Source organism: Chiloscyllium punctatum, chromosome 7, assembly GCF_047496795.1.
Source record: "Chiloscyllium punctatum isolate Juve2018m chromosome 7, sChiPun1.3, whole genome shotgun sequence".
NCBI classification, from domain to species: Eukaryota; Metazoa; Chordata; class Chondrichthyes; order Orectolobiformes; family Hemiscylliidae; genus Chiloscyllium; species Chiloscyllium punctatum.
In genome coordinates this window covers 121,892,894-121,906,144 of record NC_092745.1, presented here as the reverse complement: position 1 = coordinate 121,906,144, position 13,251 = coordinate 121,892,894, and the positions used below count along the sequence as shown (strand labels likewise).

Sequence of the window (13,251 nt, the reverse complement as noted above, 5' to 3'; positions counted from 1 at the left end):
TATTCCACTAACGAAGTTGAAGAATTTTTCCCTTTGTATTAAGGTAAAAGAAGAACCAAAGTTGGAGGAGGTCCAAGCCTCTGAGTGTTATAGCATACATCAAAGGATTGATTCCATGATTGCCACAAACTATAATGGGTTAGCTTTAGATCTGCTGACTGCATTTGACCCCAGTACATGCCCAGATACTATCAGTTTTATTGTACTTCTCTGTGAATTTACATAAATTCAAGTTTAATGTCTCATTTCCACCTGGCTAAACGACTACCGTCTAAACAATACATGTTCATTGATCCCATTCCACATTACTGCATATGCCCAGTGTGCTAAACCCAACCTCTTTCAGCTGCTTCATCAGTGGTCTACCTTCTCTCGCAATGTTGGAAGTAGAATAGTCCCTAATGATTTCACTGTGATCAGTATTATTTAGAATTCCTGTGGTCGATATCTGAATAGAGCAGGAGCTAAACAGGGTTCAGGCTTGGTCTGAAATGAAGCAAAAATGTTACTTGCTATTTAAGTTCCAAGCCATGACCACTTACCATTGATATTCAACAGCATTTCCATTGCTTAACCCCTGCCATCATCAATATCGGGAGGTCAGGGGTCAATACAATATTAATTTGATGCCTAATCTTAGGTTTTCAGTGGCTCCTTGAAGACAAAGTATATCGATGGGAAATCAGAATATTCTTAAATACCAAAGTTTTGGACAAGGTGAGGAAACATGAATTGATTCCCTACTTTTAACTTTCCAGATTGGGGCCAAAGGTTTAATTTCCTCCTTTACACACAGTAATATCTTGGCCCAAATGAAATATAGCAATTTTATTGTAGCAGTAAGCTGCCAATTGCAAGGATTTCTTGCATTAAAGTAATAACAAGTTTTATTACCTGCACCTGTGAAAAAAAAGACATTGAGCATGTGATTTTTCAGCAGTTTTTTTGGGCTCTCTCAGTCTCTCTCTTTCTCTCTCTCTCACACACCCGCACACACGCACACATGTACACACGTACAAAATTATAAGGTATCCACTACAAAAGGCAGAGAAAGGAATGCACAGTTTACAGAACTTTGAGTCCTTCAGCAATAAGGGTTTAGTCTGAGACCATGTTTGGATTTTTCACTTTTTGGGACCATCAGCAGTAAAATTATTAATGTTAATTTTCAAGTTCTTGCTTTCTTGTTGTTTCCTTCCAATTATGTTGTCACTGGTACTTCTTCTTAAGTGAAAAGGAATGTCTTTGCTAGTCTGTCTCAGTTCTGCTGTCAGAACTCAACCTCCTCTGCTCATATGTTAGAGCCTCTTAACATTGCAGTTTTTTTCTTATTCTGTCTGAAGATGGTGTTTCATCTCCAACTTGTGATGATTCTCATGATGGTACAAAGCAGAAGGTATCAAAGTTCCCAAATTGGGCTTTCTGGCTAATTTCATGTTGCTTGGGAAAGTATTTACTTCAGACATTAAACTTAGATATTAGGACTTAAAATATTAACTGTTTAATTCATGAAGCCTGACCAGTCAGTGGGTTCAGCAGCCTAATTCAGTATTGTTGGCTCCTTTGTGAAATCCGTTTCAGTCCATGAGAGTTCCAGGTATTAACTCAGATGATGGAATTCAAAATCATGTTAAAATTATATGGAATTAGTTTATATTTTATATCATTTTTCCAAAGGAAATTCAAGACTCAGTGCTGCATGAGCAGCTAGGATTGCAACAATTAGCATATTGTTTTCCTTCATTCACATTCCCTGCCCCCAACCTACTTCATCCTCCTCTGTGTAATGTATTGTAGTTGACTTTGTTGCGTTAACACTTAACCTTCAACAGGAATCATCTTAAACTTGCTTTATTTTCAGTGCATATCAACCATTTAATGTTACTATTTTTTACAAAATAGTGAGCAGCTAGTTAACTCAATTTGTATTTAGTGTTTCACTTAGCACCTCAGGTTTAGGTAATGTTTCACTTAGATGTTTTGCAATGAATAGTTTCTTCTTCAATAATAGATCACCAATTTCCTTTCAATCTTGCTGACGATTACATGTGACTCTATGGGAAGAGAGAGGGAGGAGGCAGTTTGTCATCCTCATCACTGTCTAAATTCCAGAGTTCCAAATACCTCTCTTCTACTGCTCTTCCCCAGAAGCTATGGCTTCCTTTATTCTCCCATCTAATAAAACCTTAAAACCATCTGAAATAGGAAGAGGAGCAGGCCATTTATCAGGGGCGTTGCTGGCTGGCCAGCATTTATTGCCTATCCCAAGCTGCTCTTGAAAATATGGTGATAAATCAGGATAAGGTGCATTAGCAGAGATTCAACAGTGTGTATTATTGCCATTTATCTGCAATCTACTGTGGCTGTCATGTAAATCTGAGTGTCAGAATCGGAAGGCTCCATGGGCACGTCCTCAATGACCTGCACTGACATTCAAAAATGTCAAAATGTGTGGCGCTGGAAAAGTACAGCAGGTCAGGTAGCATCTGAGGAGCAGAAGAGTCGATGTTTTGGGCATAAGCCCTTCATCACTCATTCCTGATGAAAGACTTATACCCGAAATGTTGACTCTCCTGCTCCTTGGATGTTGTCTGACCTGCTGTGCTTTCCCAGCACTACACTCTCCACTCAGATCTCCAGCATCTGCAGTCCTCACTTTCTTTCACTTAAGATTCTCAATTGACTCATCACATTTAATGAGCCAAACCACTTCTTGTTTATATATATAAAACAGCTGCATCATTTGTGGTCTTCAATGGGATATTGGTTATATTGACAACATGCACCACTTTGGGGAAATTAGTTACTTTCTAGAATGTGCCAAACCATTCCCTTTGCTGGGTTGTGGCAAAGCTGATGAACTCAGCAGTCTCATTATATATACACTTCTGCTTGAGAACCCAGGGGTTCAATGAGTACAGACACAACTGAGTCCCAGGGAAATCATTGTTTGATTGATAGCTCTAGTTCACTGATCTCTTCTGTCAATTACACAATGTTTCTGTATGCAAGTTGAAGAGGTTTTGAGTGCTTATAGTTTCTATTATTGATATTTCAACAGATCTGGATGACTGACAATTTGTTTCGTGAAAAGTACTGACTGAAGTTATTTTTGAGAGCTTTTTGTGCACATCCTTTTGTCACAATAGATTTAACTGCTTCTACAGAATGTGGTTGAATGAGCTAAAAGTGCTGCATCTTGACATGGGGTTCCTGAAAGACTATGGTGCAATGTGAGGCAAGTAAGAAGATTTGGTGAGTTTGGTCTGCCTTGGAATAGTCACTTCCAAACTTGAAAGCCCCTGTGGTTGCCTCATTCCCAGCTGGCTTTGGAGATCACACCTTCACAGCCATTTTCTCCAAAGTCAGGTATACAAATCCGAGATAACCGCAAATCCCACTAACCAGCCCATGAATGCAGATCTTGACTATTGTACCTGAATCCTCTGGACCAGTATCCCCTCCACACTGTGATATTATCTTTAATCAGTACTTTCTCCTCATTTTTTTCATATACTAGAAATATTTAGAAACTAGACCTGTCCTGTTTTGAGCCAAATCTCCATTAAAACCACAGTATCATACTCATTTAGGGCATCTGTGCCTGTACCTGAACCTTGACCAAATGAAAGATCCCATCCAAAGCTCTGATGTGACTCATCTGTGGAAATGCAGTATGTTAAGCTGCTGAAGAATTTCTGAAGATGATTTCCTTATTATACAGGATCAGATGTCAGCAATAAATGGACAGCTGATCTAAAGTGCTTTGATGCAGATCAATATAAATTGCAGTAACTTCATAGCCGTGCCACTTGGAACTAAAAGGTGCTCTGGTTGGATTTCAAAAATGACATCCGTCAAGATATTCCTCCTGACCCTCGTGAGCTTGGTTTGTATCTGTGCTGTAAGCTGTTCTGATGTGAAACTGGTGAATAATGGTTACGAAAATGTCGTCATTGCTATTAACCCTGGAATACCAGAGGATCCAATGCTCATTACAAAAATTCAGGTAGGTCCAGTAGCTGAATCCCTATTGCAATCACTGACTGTGTTTAGTAGTTTTATTTATCATTGATACTATAGGTAAAGCAATCGAAAGAGAATTCTTTAACAATCTGACATTTGATGAGCGTTCTTTTGTGACCATCCATGGGCTTGTGTGTTACAGAAACGTCCAACATTCAGCTGTCTCAATCCTGTCATCACACCCAGTTACTCTCTGGCTGGGTCTGTGGTTTAGTTTGATCTACCCACCTTGTAGCCAGTAATCTCCTCACTAAATAATAATCTATCAGTCTCTGCTTTAACAGTTTCAATTGACCCTCGCCATCAATAGCTTTTTGAAGAGGGAGAGTTCCTCCGTGTAAAGAGATTTTTCATGCATCAAACCTGAATATCTTAGCTCCAATTTCATGGAAGGTTCTGACCTCTGGTTCCAGAGAAGGTGATTTATCTGGATTTGCCCGATCAAAATCTTTAATCGTGTGTGACTTGGGAAGACCATAGTCTCCTGATGGTTTACCAAGTAGGACAGGTGGACCTTCAGTGCAGCCCCTTTGGATTACACACTCTTCTCCTGGGAGGGAGAGAGCTTTTTAAACTCACACAGTGTAGTCACACTTTGGCAAAACGTTTCTTAAATGTGCACAAAGAACAACACTGCAAGGTCAATTCCCATATTGGCTCAGGTTACATGAAGGTCCAACTTTCTCAATCTCCCCCCTCACCTCTGGCGTGGTGACACTCCGGTTAAACTCACCAGCAGTCCTCTCTCTCTAACATGAGAGTAACCTTACAGTCCATGGGCTAAGTTAACTTTGCCTTTTACTTTAACTCCTGGCATGTAATCATCTAAACCCCCCATCAGTCAGAAGAGCACTGCTGTGTTGCCATTGCTTGGTCAGACATGATCATCCCATAGATTGAGAGAGCAGCTCACCATGAGCCAAGTAGAAAGAATCTCTCATTTCCCAGTGACAACCCTATCCCTGTAACTAGCCACAATTAGATATGCTGCCTTGTTAATTAATTTGCTTTTACAAAGATAATAATTCATTAATAAACAGGGGCTCTTCAATCAGCTCAGAAGGGATCACATTCAAGTTAATAAAGTGTTAAATGAAGATATTGGTGAAGCAGGTTAGAAGGAGTGCACTACTTCACAAGGCAGTGTTAGCTTATTAGGAAAGTCTTCATCAACGATTCATCACTTAGTTTGTGGTGGAAGGTAGTGTGTTCAAAAAAGGGAATGGTGCTTTTTTTACTCACTGGAATGATCAAAATCAGTTCAATGTACATCACTTGTATTAATCTCACTATTCTCATCGAGTCATAGAGGTGTACTGCATGGAAACAGACCCTTTGGTCCAATTCATCTATGCCGACCAGATATCCGAAATTAACCTAGTCACATTTGGCAGCATTTGGCCCATATCCCTCTAAACCTTTCACACTCATATACCGATCCAGATGCTTTTTCAATGTTGGAATTGTACCGTCTCCGCCACCTCCTCTGGCAGCTCATTCCATACACCCACCACTCCCTGCATGGAAAGTTGCCCCTCAGACCCATTTATACCTTTCCCCTCTCACCTTAAACCTATGCCCTCTAGTTTTGGTCTCCTTCATCCCAGGGAAACAACCTTGTCTATTTACCCTATCCATGCCCCTCATGATTTTATAAACTTCTATAAGGTCACTCCTCAGTCTCTGACACTCCAGAGAAAATAGCCCCAGCCTGTTTAGCCTCTCCCTATAGCTCAAACCCTTGAACTCTGGCAGCATCCTTGTAAGTCTTTTCTGAACCCTTTCAAGTTTCACAACATCCGTCCTATAGCAGGGAGACCAGAATTGCACGCACTATTCCAAAAGTGGCCTAACCAATGTCCGGTACAGCTGAAACATGACCTCCTGACTCCTGTACTCAATGCACTGACCAGTAAAGGAAAACATACCAAATGCCTTTTTACTTGTTAAAAATCACACGACACCAGGTTATATTCCAACAGATTTATTTGGAAGCACTAGTTTTCGGAGTGCTGCTTCTTCATCAGGTGGTTGTGGAGTATAAGATCATAAGACAGAATTTTTAGCAAAAGATTTCAGTGTGATTCAACTGAAATGATATATTGAACAAACATGGATTGTTTGTTAAGTCTTTCATCTTTTAGAATGGATTGCAGGTTTCGATTCATTAGTGTGTAAATCCTAGGACTGCTCTTACATCACCTTCTCGAGATAGCTTAAAGTTTTACAAAAAAATGGCATCTCAGCTCAGACAATGCATTAAAGGTGCGAGGTCAGAGTCTTGAGCCAGACTGGTTCTATTTCCAAAGTGGAATTTACAAAATATTACATGTATTGACTGCATGCATTGACTGCCTATCGCTTGTCAATTTTTTGAGCAAAATAGAATATATCTGCAAAAATAATTCTGCAAATACAAATTCACCCCATAGTCTTATATGTGTGCGTGCATGCATGAAAGAGAGTGAGTGTGTGCATGTTTGAGTGTGAGTGTATGTGAGAGAGCATGTGTTTGCGTGTGTGAAAGCTTGGTAAAGTGTGTCTGTGTGTGGGTGTGATGGAGTCTACACCTGTGAGTGTGTGTGTGTGTGTGTGTGTGTGTGTGTGTGTGTGTGTGATGGAGTCTACACGTGTGTGTGTGTGTGTGTGTGTGTGTAATTGAGGTTTGTCCAGTTGCATCACACTGAAATCTTTTGCTATAAACTCTGTGCCTTATGATATTATACTTCACAACCATCTTATGGAGGAGCAGCGCTCCGAAATCTAGTGCTTCCAAACAAACCAGTTGGACTATAACCTGGTGTTGTGTGATTTTTAACTTTGTCCACCCCCGTCCAACACCAGCTCCTCCACATCTTTCTTACATTGCACTTTACCAAATTTCCACACTGGGAATCAGGGTCAGTTGGGTAATATTTACTGATGATACTGGGTAGCAATGAGCTGGTTCCCCTTTAAAATGATAAAAGGAGACTGTTTGGTTCCCCTTCCAATTTCACCCAGAGCCAAAGTATCAGATCTGAACTGTGAGTATGAGGCAGAACAAAAACAATTTTCATTTACATATGATATGGAGATGCCGGTGTAGGACTGGGGTGGACAAAGTCAGAAGTCACACCACACCAGGTTATAGTCTAACAGGTTTATTTAAAATCACAAGCTTTTGAGGCGCTGCTTCTTCATCAGGTGAAGAGAATTCAACTAACGAAGGAACAGAGCCCCGAGAGCTTGTTCTACCAATTAAATGAATTGCACTATAACCTGGTGTTGTGCGACTTTAAACTTTGTCCACCCAAGTCCAACACTGCCACCTCCTCATCTTAAATAAATCTGTCGGACGATAACCTGGAGCGGGTGTCATATAACTTCTGACTTCATTTATATAGCCCCTTTAAACAACTGAAGTACAGGAGCAATAATCAAACATAATCTGAATTTCATTATTGCCCTCAGCTGACTAGATGCTAATTTTGGGATTCCCTCTGTACACCTTTCCACTTTCAGTTCTTCAAGACGCATGTTAAAATCAACTTTTCCAACCTGAGATTATCTCTTAACATTCCATTATGTGGCCAAATTTTGTTTTATAATTCCTTGTTGTGTGCAAAGAGCCATTTTGCCATGTCAGAGATGTGATCTGATCACACCTCTTTGTTGATTGTACAGACAAGTTGCAGCATACGTTTATAAATGCCTACCATGCTTCCCCAATGCAAAGGTAAAAACAATAACTGCAGATGCTGAAAAGCAAATACTGGATTAGTGGTGCTGGAAGAGCACAGCAGTTCAGGCAGCATCCGACAAAGTCAATTTTAAAGTCCATGAAAAAAATTGATAATATTTTCTTTTAGGAAATGGTGAGGTCAGCTTCAAACTTCTTGTACAAAGCCACCAAACATCGAGTTTATTTCCGAGATGTGAAAATCCTATTGCCCATCACCTGGAATTCTCAGCCCAACTATCAGAGACCAAGCACCCAGTCTTATGAAAAGGTAAAAGCTGAAATAATGGTATTGTAAAATTACTTTTTTTCGCTATTTCATGGGTCATTTTATCATCCACGTTAATCTACTCTTAACTATATTTTTACATTTAACTTTGTGAAAAAGTGCCAATTGCATCACTAGTGATCTATCCTTTATTTTATTTATCCAATGATCCAAGACAATGTTTCAAAAGTACTTTCTACTTTACCTTGGAAGTTGCTGGCTGGCCTAATGCACATTGATTTATAGAACATAGAACACAGAACATTACAGCTTTGTACAGGCCCTTTGGCCCTCGATGTTGCGCCAACCCTTGAAAGTAATCTGATGCACATCTAACCTACAGCATTCTATTATTATCCATATGTATGTCCAATGTTTAGAAGGAAAAATTAATAAAAATGTATTTTGTTTCCTTAGAATTTCAAACAAATGGAAACCGTCCAGCTTTCTCGTACTTACATTTTTTTATTCACTTTGCTGTTTCTGTATCCATGCTTTTGCAGTTTATATTTAACAGTAGTTTGGGAATGATCTTATTCCCTGATGTTATTTTCTCTATTTATCTTTTTCTAGGCGAATGTGATCATTGCCAACCCACATACTCAGTATGGAGATGACCCATACACTCTGCAGTATGGCCAATGTGGTGACAAGGGCCGGTACATTCACTTTACCCAAAACTTCATGCTCGATGACTCCCTGATCCAACTTTATGGTGAAAGAGGTAACAACTTTACAGGATATTCCTTCCATCTGTGCAGTTGACTATAATCCCTTTCTCTTTCACTGGAAACACACTCGCATTTGTTCTTAGTTTGGTGAAGTTGATCAAAGCCTTACTTTGTCGAGTCATATTTAGAGTCATAGGGATGTGCAGATATTCTAACTTAATCTAGAACCATTTGCCAGCATTTGGCTCATATCCCTCTAAATCCTTCCTATTCATACACATGTCCGGGTGCAATTTCAATGTAACAATTGTACCAGCCTTCACCCTTTCTCTGGCAGCTCATTTCATCCGCGCACCAACCTCTCCGTGAAAAAGTTGTCCCTTATGTTACATTTAAGCCTTTTTCCTCTCATGTGAAACCTATGCCCTCTAGTTTTGGACACCCCCCCCCCACCCCAGGGAAAAGACCTTGAATATTTCTTCTATTCTGCCTCTCATGATTTGGAAATGTTGAACAGGGGTGTACAAAGATAAAAATCACACAGTACCACATTATAGTTCAACAGGTTTATTTGGAAGCACTAGCTTTCGGAGAACTGCTCCTTCATCAGCGCTCCAAAAACTTGTGCTTTCAAATAAATCTGTTGGAGTATAACCTGGTGTTATGTGATTTTTAACTTTGTCACATGCACCTAATGATTTTATAAACCTCTATAAGGTCACCCATCAATCTCCGATGCTCCAGGGAAAACAGCCTCAGCCTACACAGCCTCTCCCGATAGCTCAAACCCTCCAACACTGGCAGCATTGTTGTAACTCTTTGCTGAACTCTTTTAAGTTTCACAGCACCATTCAGAAAGCAGGAAGGCAAGAATGGAATGCAGTATTCTAATAGTGCCTAACCAATGTCCTGTACAGTGGCAACATGACCTCCCTACTCCTATACTCAATGCACTGATCAATAAAGACAAGCATATTACGTGCCTTCTACACTGCCCTGCCCATCTGCAACTCTGCTTTCAAGGAACTATGATAATGATGATAATGATCTGTGAAAGCTCAGAGCCTATTATAACAAACCAGTGTCAAAACATCTCATATAAAATGCACCCAGGATTAAGTCAAATATTCATTGGTCTTGCGGTGTTGTGATATTAGACTCAACACAATCCTTCAACTTTTATTTGAAAACCATTTGATGTACACCAAAATAGATGGAAGTACAGGAGTTTTCGTACAAGGGGCTAACAGTTGTATTAATTTGTTCTTCCCTTTCTTTTATTCCTCCTCCCTTTACGTTTTCTGCTTCTCACTCCACTTCCCTCTCCTCCATTTTACCCGCCCTGACCTGCTTCATATTAAAGATTATGCTTGGCCTTCATTTCACATTTGCAGCACCAATATATGCCAAACGTATCATTGAGCTTTGAGTGAAATGGGCATTGTTGTCATGAATGTTTCTATTTTTACAGGTCGTGTATTAGTCCATGAATGGGCTCACCTTCGGTGGGGAGTGTTTGATGAATACAATGATCTGGTACCCTTTTATGCTGTTGGCAATACATATGAGGCAACCAGGTAGGCTATTCTTCAATTCTGATGGCAGAACTATTTTGCAGTATAAAGGTCTCACTGTTGTGGAGAGCATTCTTACAAAAGATAACATTAGCACGATAGTGGACAGAATTCTCGAATCCCTACAGGGCACATAGAGAATATTTAGCCCATCAAACCTGCATCGACTCTCTGAAGAGCACCCCACCCCCTTCCTTTGCATTCCCCATGGCCAATCCACCTAATCTGCACATCTTTGGACTGAGGGAGAAAGCCATACCACCTGGAGGAAGTCCACGGAGACAGGGGGCGAACGTGCAGACTTCATACAGACAGTCACCGAAGGCTGGAATTGAATCTGGGTCCCTGGGGTGCTGTGAGGAAACAATGTGAATCATTCAGCCACCTCCAAATGTTTTGCTCCTTCAATTCATGTAGGCAAAGACGAAAAGGTTGGGGAAATACATTTTGCATTTTCCCTTTAGGGTTTCAGTGGTGAGTTCTGAACGCCCCGAATGATGTGCAGCTGGCCTATTTCCATGCTTTTGCCCCTCAATATTAACTTAACTGACCTAATTTTGATGCAAAATAAACATCGAAAGAACTGCAGATGCTGTAAATCAGAAACAAAAACAGAAATTTCTGAAAAAGCTCAGCAGGTCTGGCATCTTCTGTGAAGAGAAATCAACGTTAATCTTTTGTGTCCGGTGACCGTTCCTCAGAACTAATCGGAGTAAGGAAAATGTCAGTTTATATGCAGAAGATTGGGTGGAGGGAGGGGGTAAGGAATAAACGATAGGTGGGGATAAAGCCCAAAGAGAGGGAAGAGCAATTGGACAGACAAGGGAGTGGATAACAATCTGGCTGGGAGGGTGAATAGCTGTTAATGGGGACAGTTAGTGATCATGGAGCACTGGATTAGTGGTGCTGTAAGAGCACAGCAGTTCAGGCAGCATCCAACGAGCAGCGAAATCAACGTTTCGGGCAAAAGCCCTTCATCAGGAATAAAGGCAGTGAGCCTGAAGCGTGGAGAGTGATTATGGAGCTGCTTACACTCTGTCTCCTTCTACTTCTTCATCCTCACAAGGTGACATTGACAAATCACCACTCTCACGGCAACATTCAGACTGATATTCTGAACTTTTAACTTCTTTATGTTCCTAATTTATTTCTCTGACCTATAATGCTGGGCTATTTATATTTATATTTACTTTTCTATTTGTTTTGTTTCCAATGTACTTGATCTTAAGTATCTGTACTGAGGTACTTTTACGCCTGAGATGGTGCTGTAATGCAGCAATGGTAAATTTTTCACTGTACTCATTTGTGTACATGACAATAAAGCTAATGCCCCACTACCAGGGATATATTTCCCTCCCCACCCCTTTCCACCTTCCGCAAAGACCGTTCCCTCCGCGACTACCTGGTCAGGTCCACGCCCCCAAACAACCCACCCTCCAATCCTGGCACTTTCCCCTGCCACTGCAGGAACTGTAAAACTTGCGCCCACACCTCCTCCCTCACCTCTATCCAAGGCCCTAAAGGAGCCTTCCACATCCATCAAAGTTTTACTTGCACATCCACTAATATTATTTATTGTATCCTTTGCTCCCGATGCGGTCTCCTCTACATTGGGGAGACTGGGCACCTCCTAGCACAGCACTTTAGGGAACATCTCCGGGACACCCGCAACAATCAACCACACCGCCCCGTGACCCAACATTTCAACTCCCCTCCCACTCTGCTGAGGACATGGAGGTCCTGGGCCTCCTTCACCGCCGCTCCCTCACCACCAGACACCTGGAGGAAGAACGCCTCATCTTCCGCCTCGGAACACTTCAACCCTAAGGCATCAATGTGGACTTCAACAGTTTCCTCATTTCTCCTTCCCCCATCTCACCCTAGTTCGAAACTTTCAGCTCAGTAACTGTCCCCATGACTTGTCCGGACTTGTCCTACCTGCCTATCTTCTTTTCCACCTATCCACTCCACCCTCTCCTCCTTGACCTATCACCTTCATCCCCTCCCCCACTCACCCATTGTACTCTATGCTACTTTCTCCCCACCCCCACCCTCCTCTAGCTTATCTCTCCACGCTTCAGGCTCACTGCCTTTATTCCTGATGAAGAGCTTTTGCCCGAAACGTCGATTTCGAAGCTACTTGGATGCTGCCTGAACTGCTGTGCTCTTCCAGCACCACTAATCCAGAATCTAATTCAATCCAAGTCAATTTCTTCTTCATCACCCTGTCTATCTGTGACGCAGCTTTCAAAGAACTATGTATCTGAACACCTCGGTCTCTGCTCAACAATGCTACCCAGGACCCTACCATTAACTGTATAAGTTTTGTCATTGTTTGTTTTACCAAAATGCAATACTTCACATTTATCCAAATTAAACTCCATCCGTCACTTCTCAGCCCATTGACATCTTCGAAATAGAATCATAGAGTCATGGAGATGTACAGCACGGAAACAGACTTTTCGGTCCAACTTGTCCATGCCGATCAGATATCCTAACCTAATCTAGTCCCATCTGCCAGCACTTGGCCAATATCCCTCTAAACCCTTCCTATTCATATACCCATCCAGATGCCTTTTAAATGCTGCAATTGTACTAGCCTCCACCACTTCCTCTGGCAGCTCATTCCATGCATTCATTTCAAGCAGTACCCTCTGCTTGAAAATGTTGCCCCTTAGGTCCCTTTTCTATCTTTCCCCTCTCACCATACATCTATGCCCCCTAGTTCTGGTCTCTCCTGCTCCTAGGAAAAGCCTTGATTTTTTACCCTAATATGCCCCTCATGATTTTATAAACCTCTATAAGGTCATCCCTCAGCCTCCAGTGCTCCAGAGTAAAGACCTCCAGCCTATTCAGCTGCTCCCTATAGCTCAAACGTCCAACCCTGGCAACATTCTTGTAAATCTTTTCTGAACCATTTCAAGTTTCATAACATCCTTCCTATATCAGGGAGACCAGAATTGCATGCAATATTCCAAAGATGGCCTAAGC

At 41.3% G+C, this 13,251-nt stretch overlaps 1 protein-coding gene across 1 annotated transcript in view; it reads left to right on the top strand.

Annotated features, from left to right (window-relative positions):
* The first annotated feature begins 3,847 nt into the window (after window positions 1–3,847).
* LOC140479372 (calcium-activated chloride channel regulator 1-like) overlaps window positions 3,848–13,251 on the top strand; it is a 33,382-nt gene continuing 23,978 nt past the window's right edge. Inside the window, exons 1-4 of the mRNA XM_072573280.1 lie at window positions 3,848–4,009; window positions 7,878–8,018; window positions 8,589–8,739; window positions 10,158–10,255. Coding sequence (XP_072429381.1) covers window positions 3,848–4,009; window positions 7,878–8,018; window positions 8,589–8,739; window positions 10,158–10,255 — 552 coding nt within the window. The remainder of the gene's footprint in view (window positions 4,010–7,877; window positions 8,019–8,588; window positions 8,740–10,157; window positions 10,256–13,251) is intronic.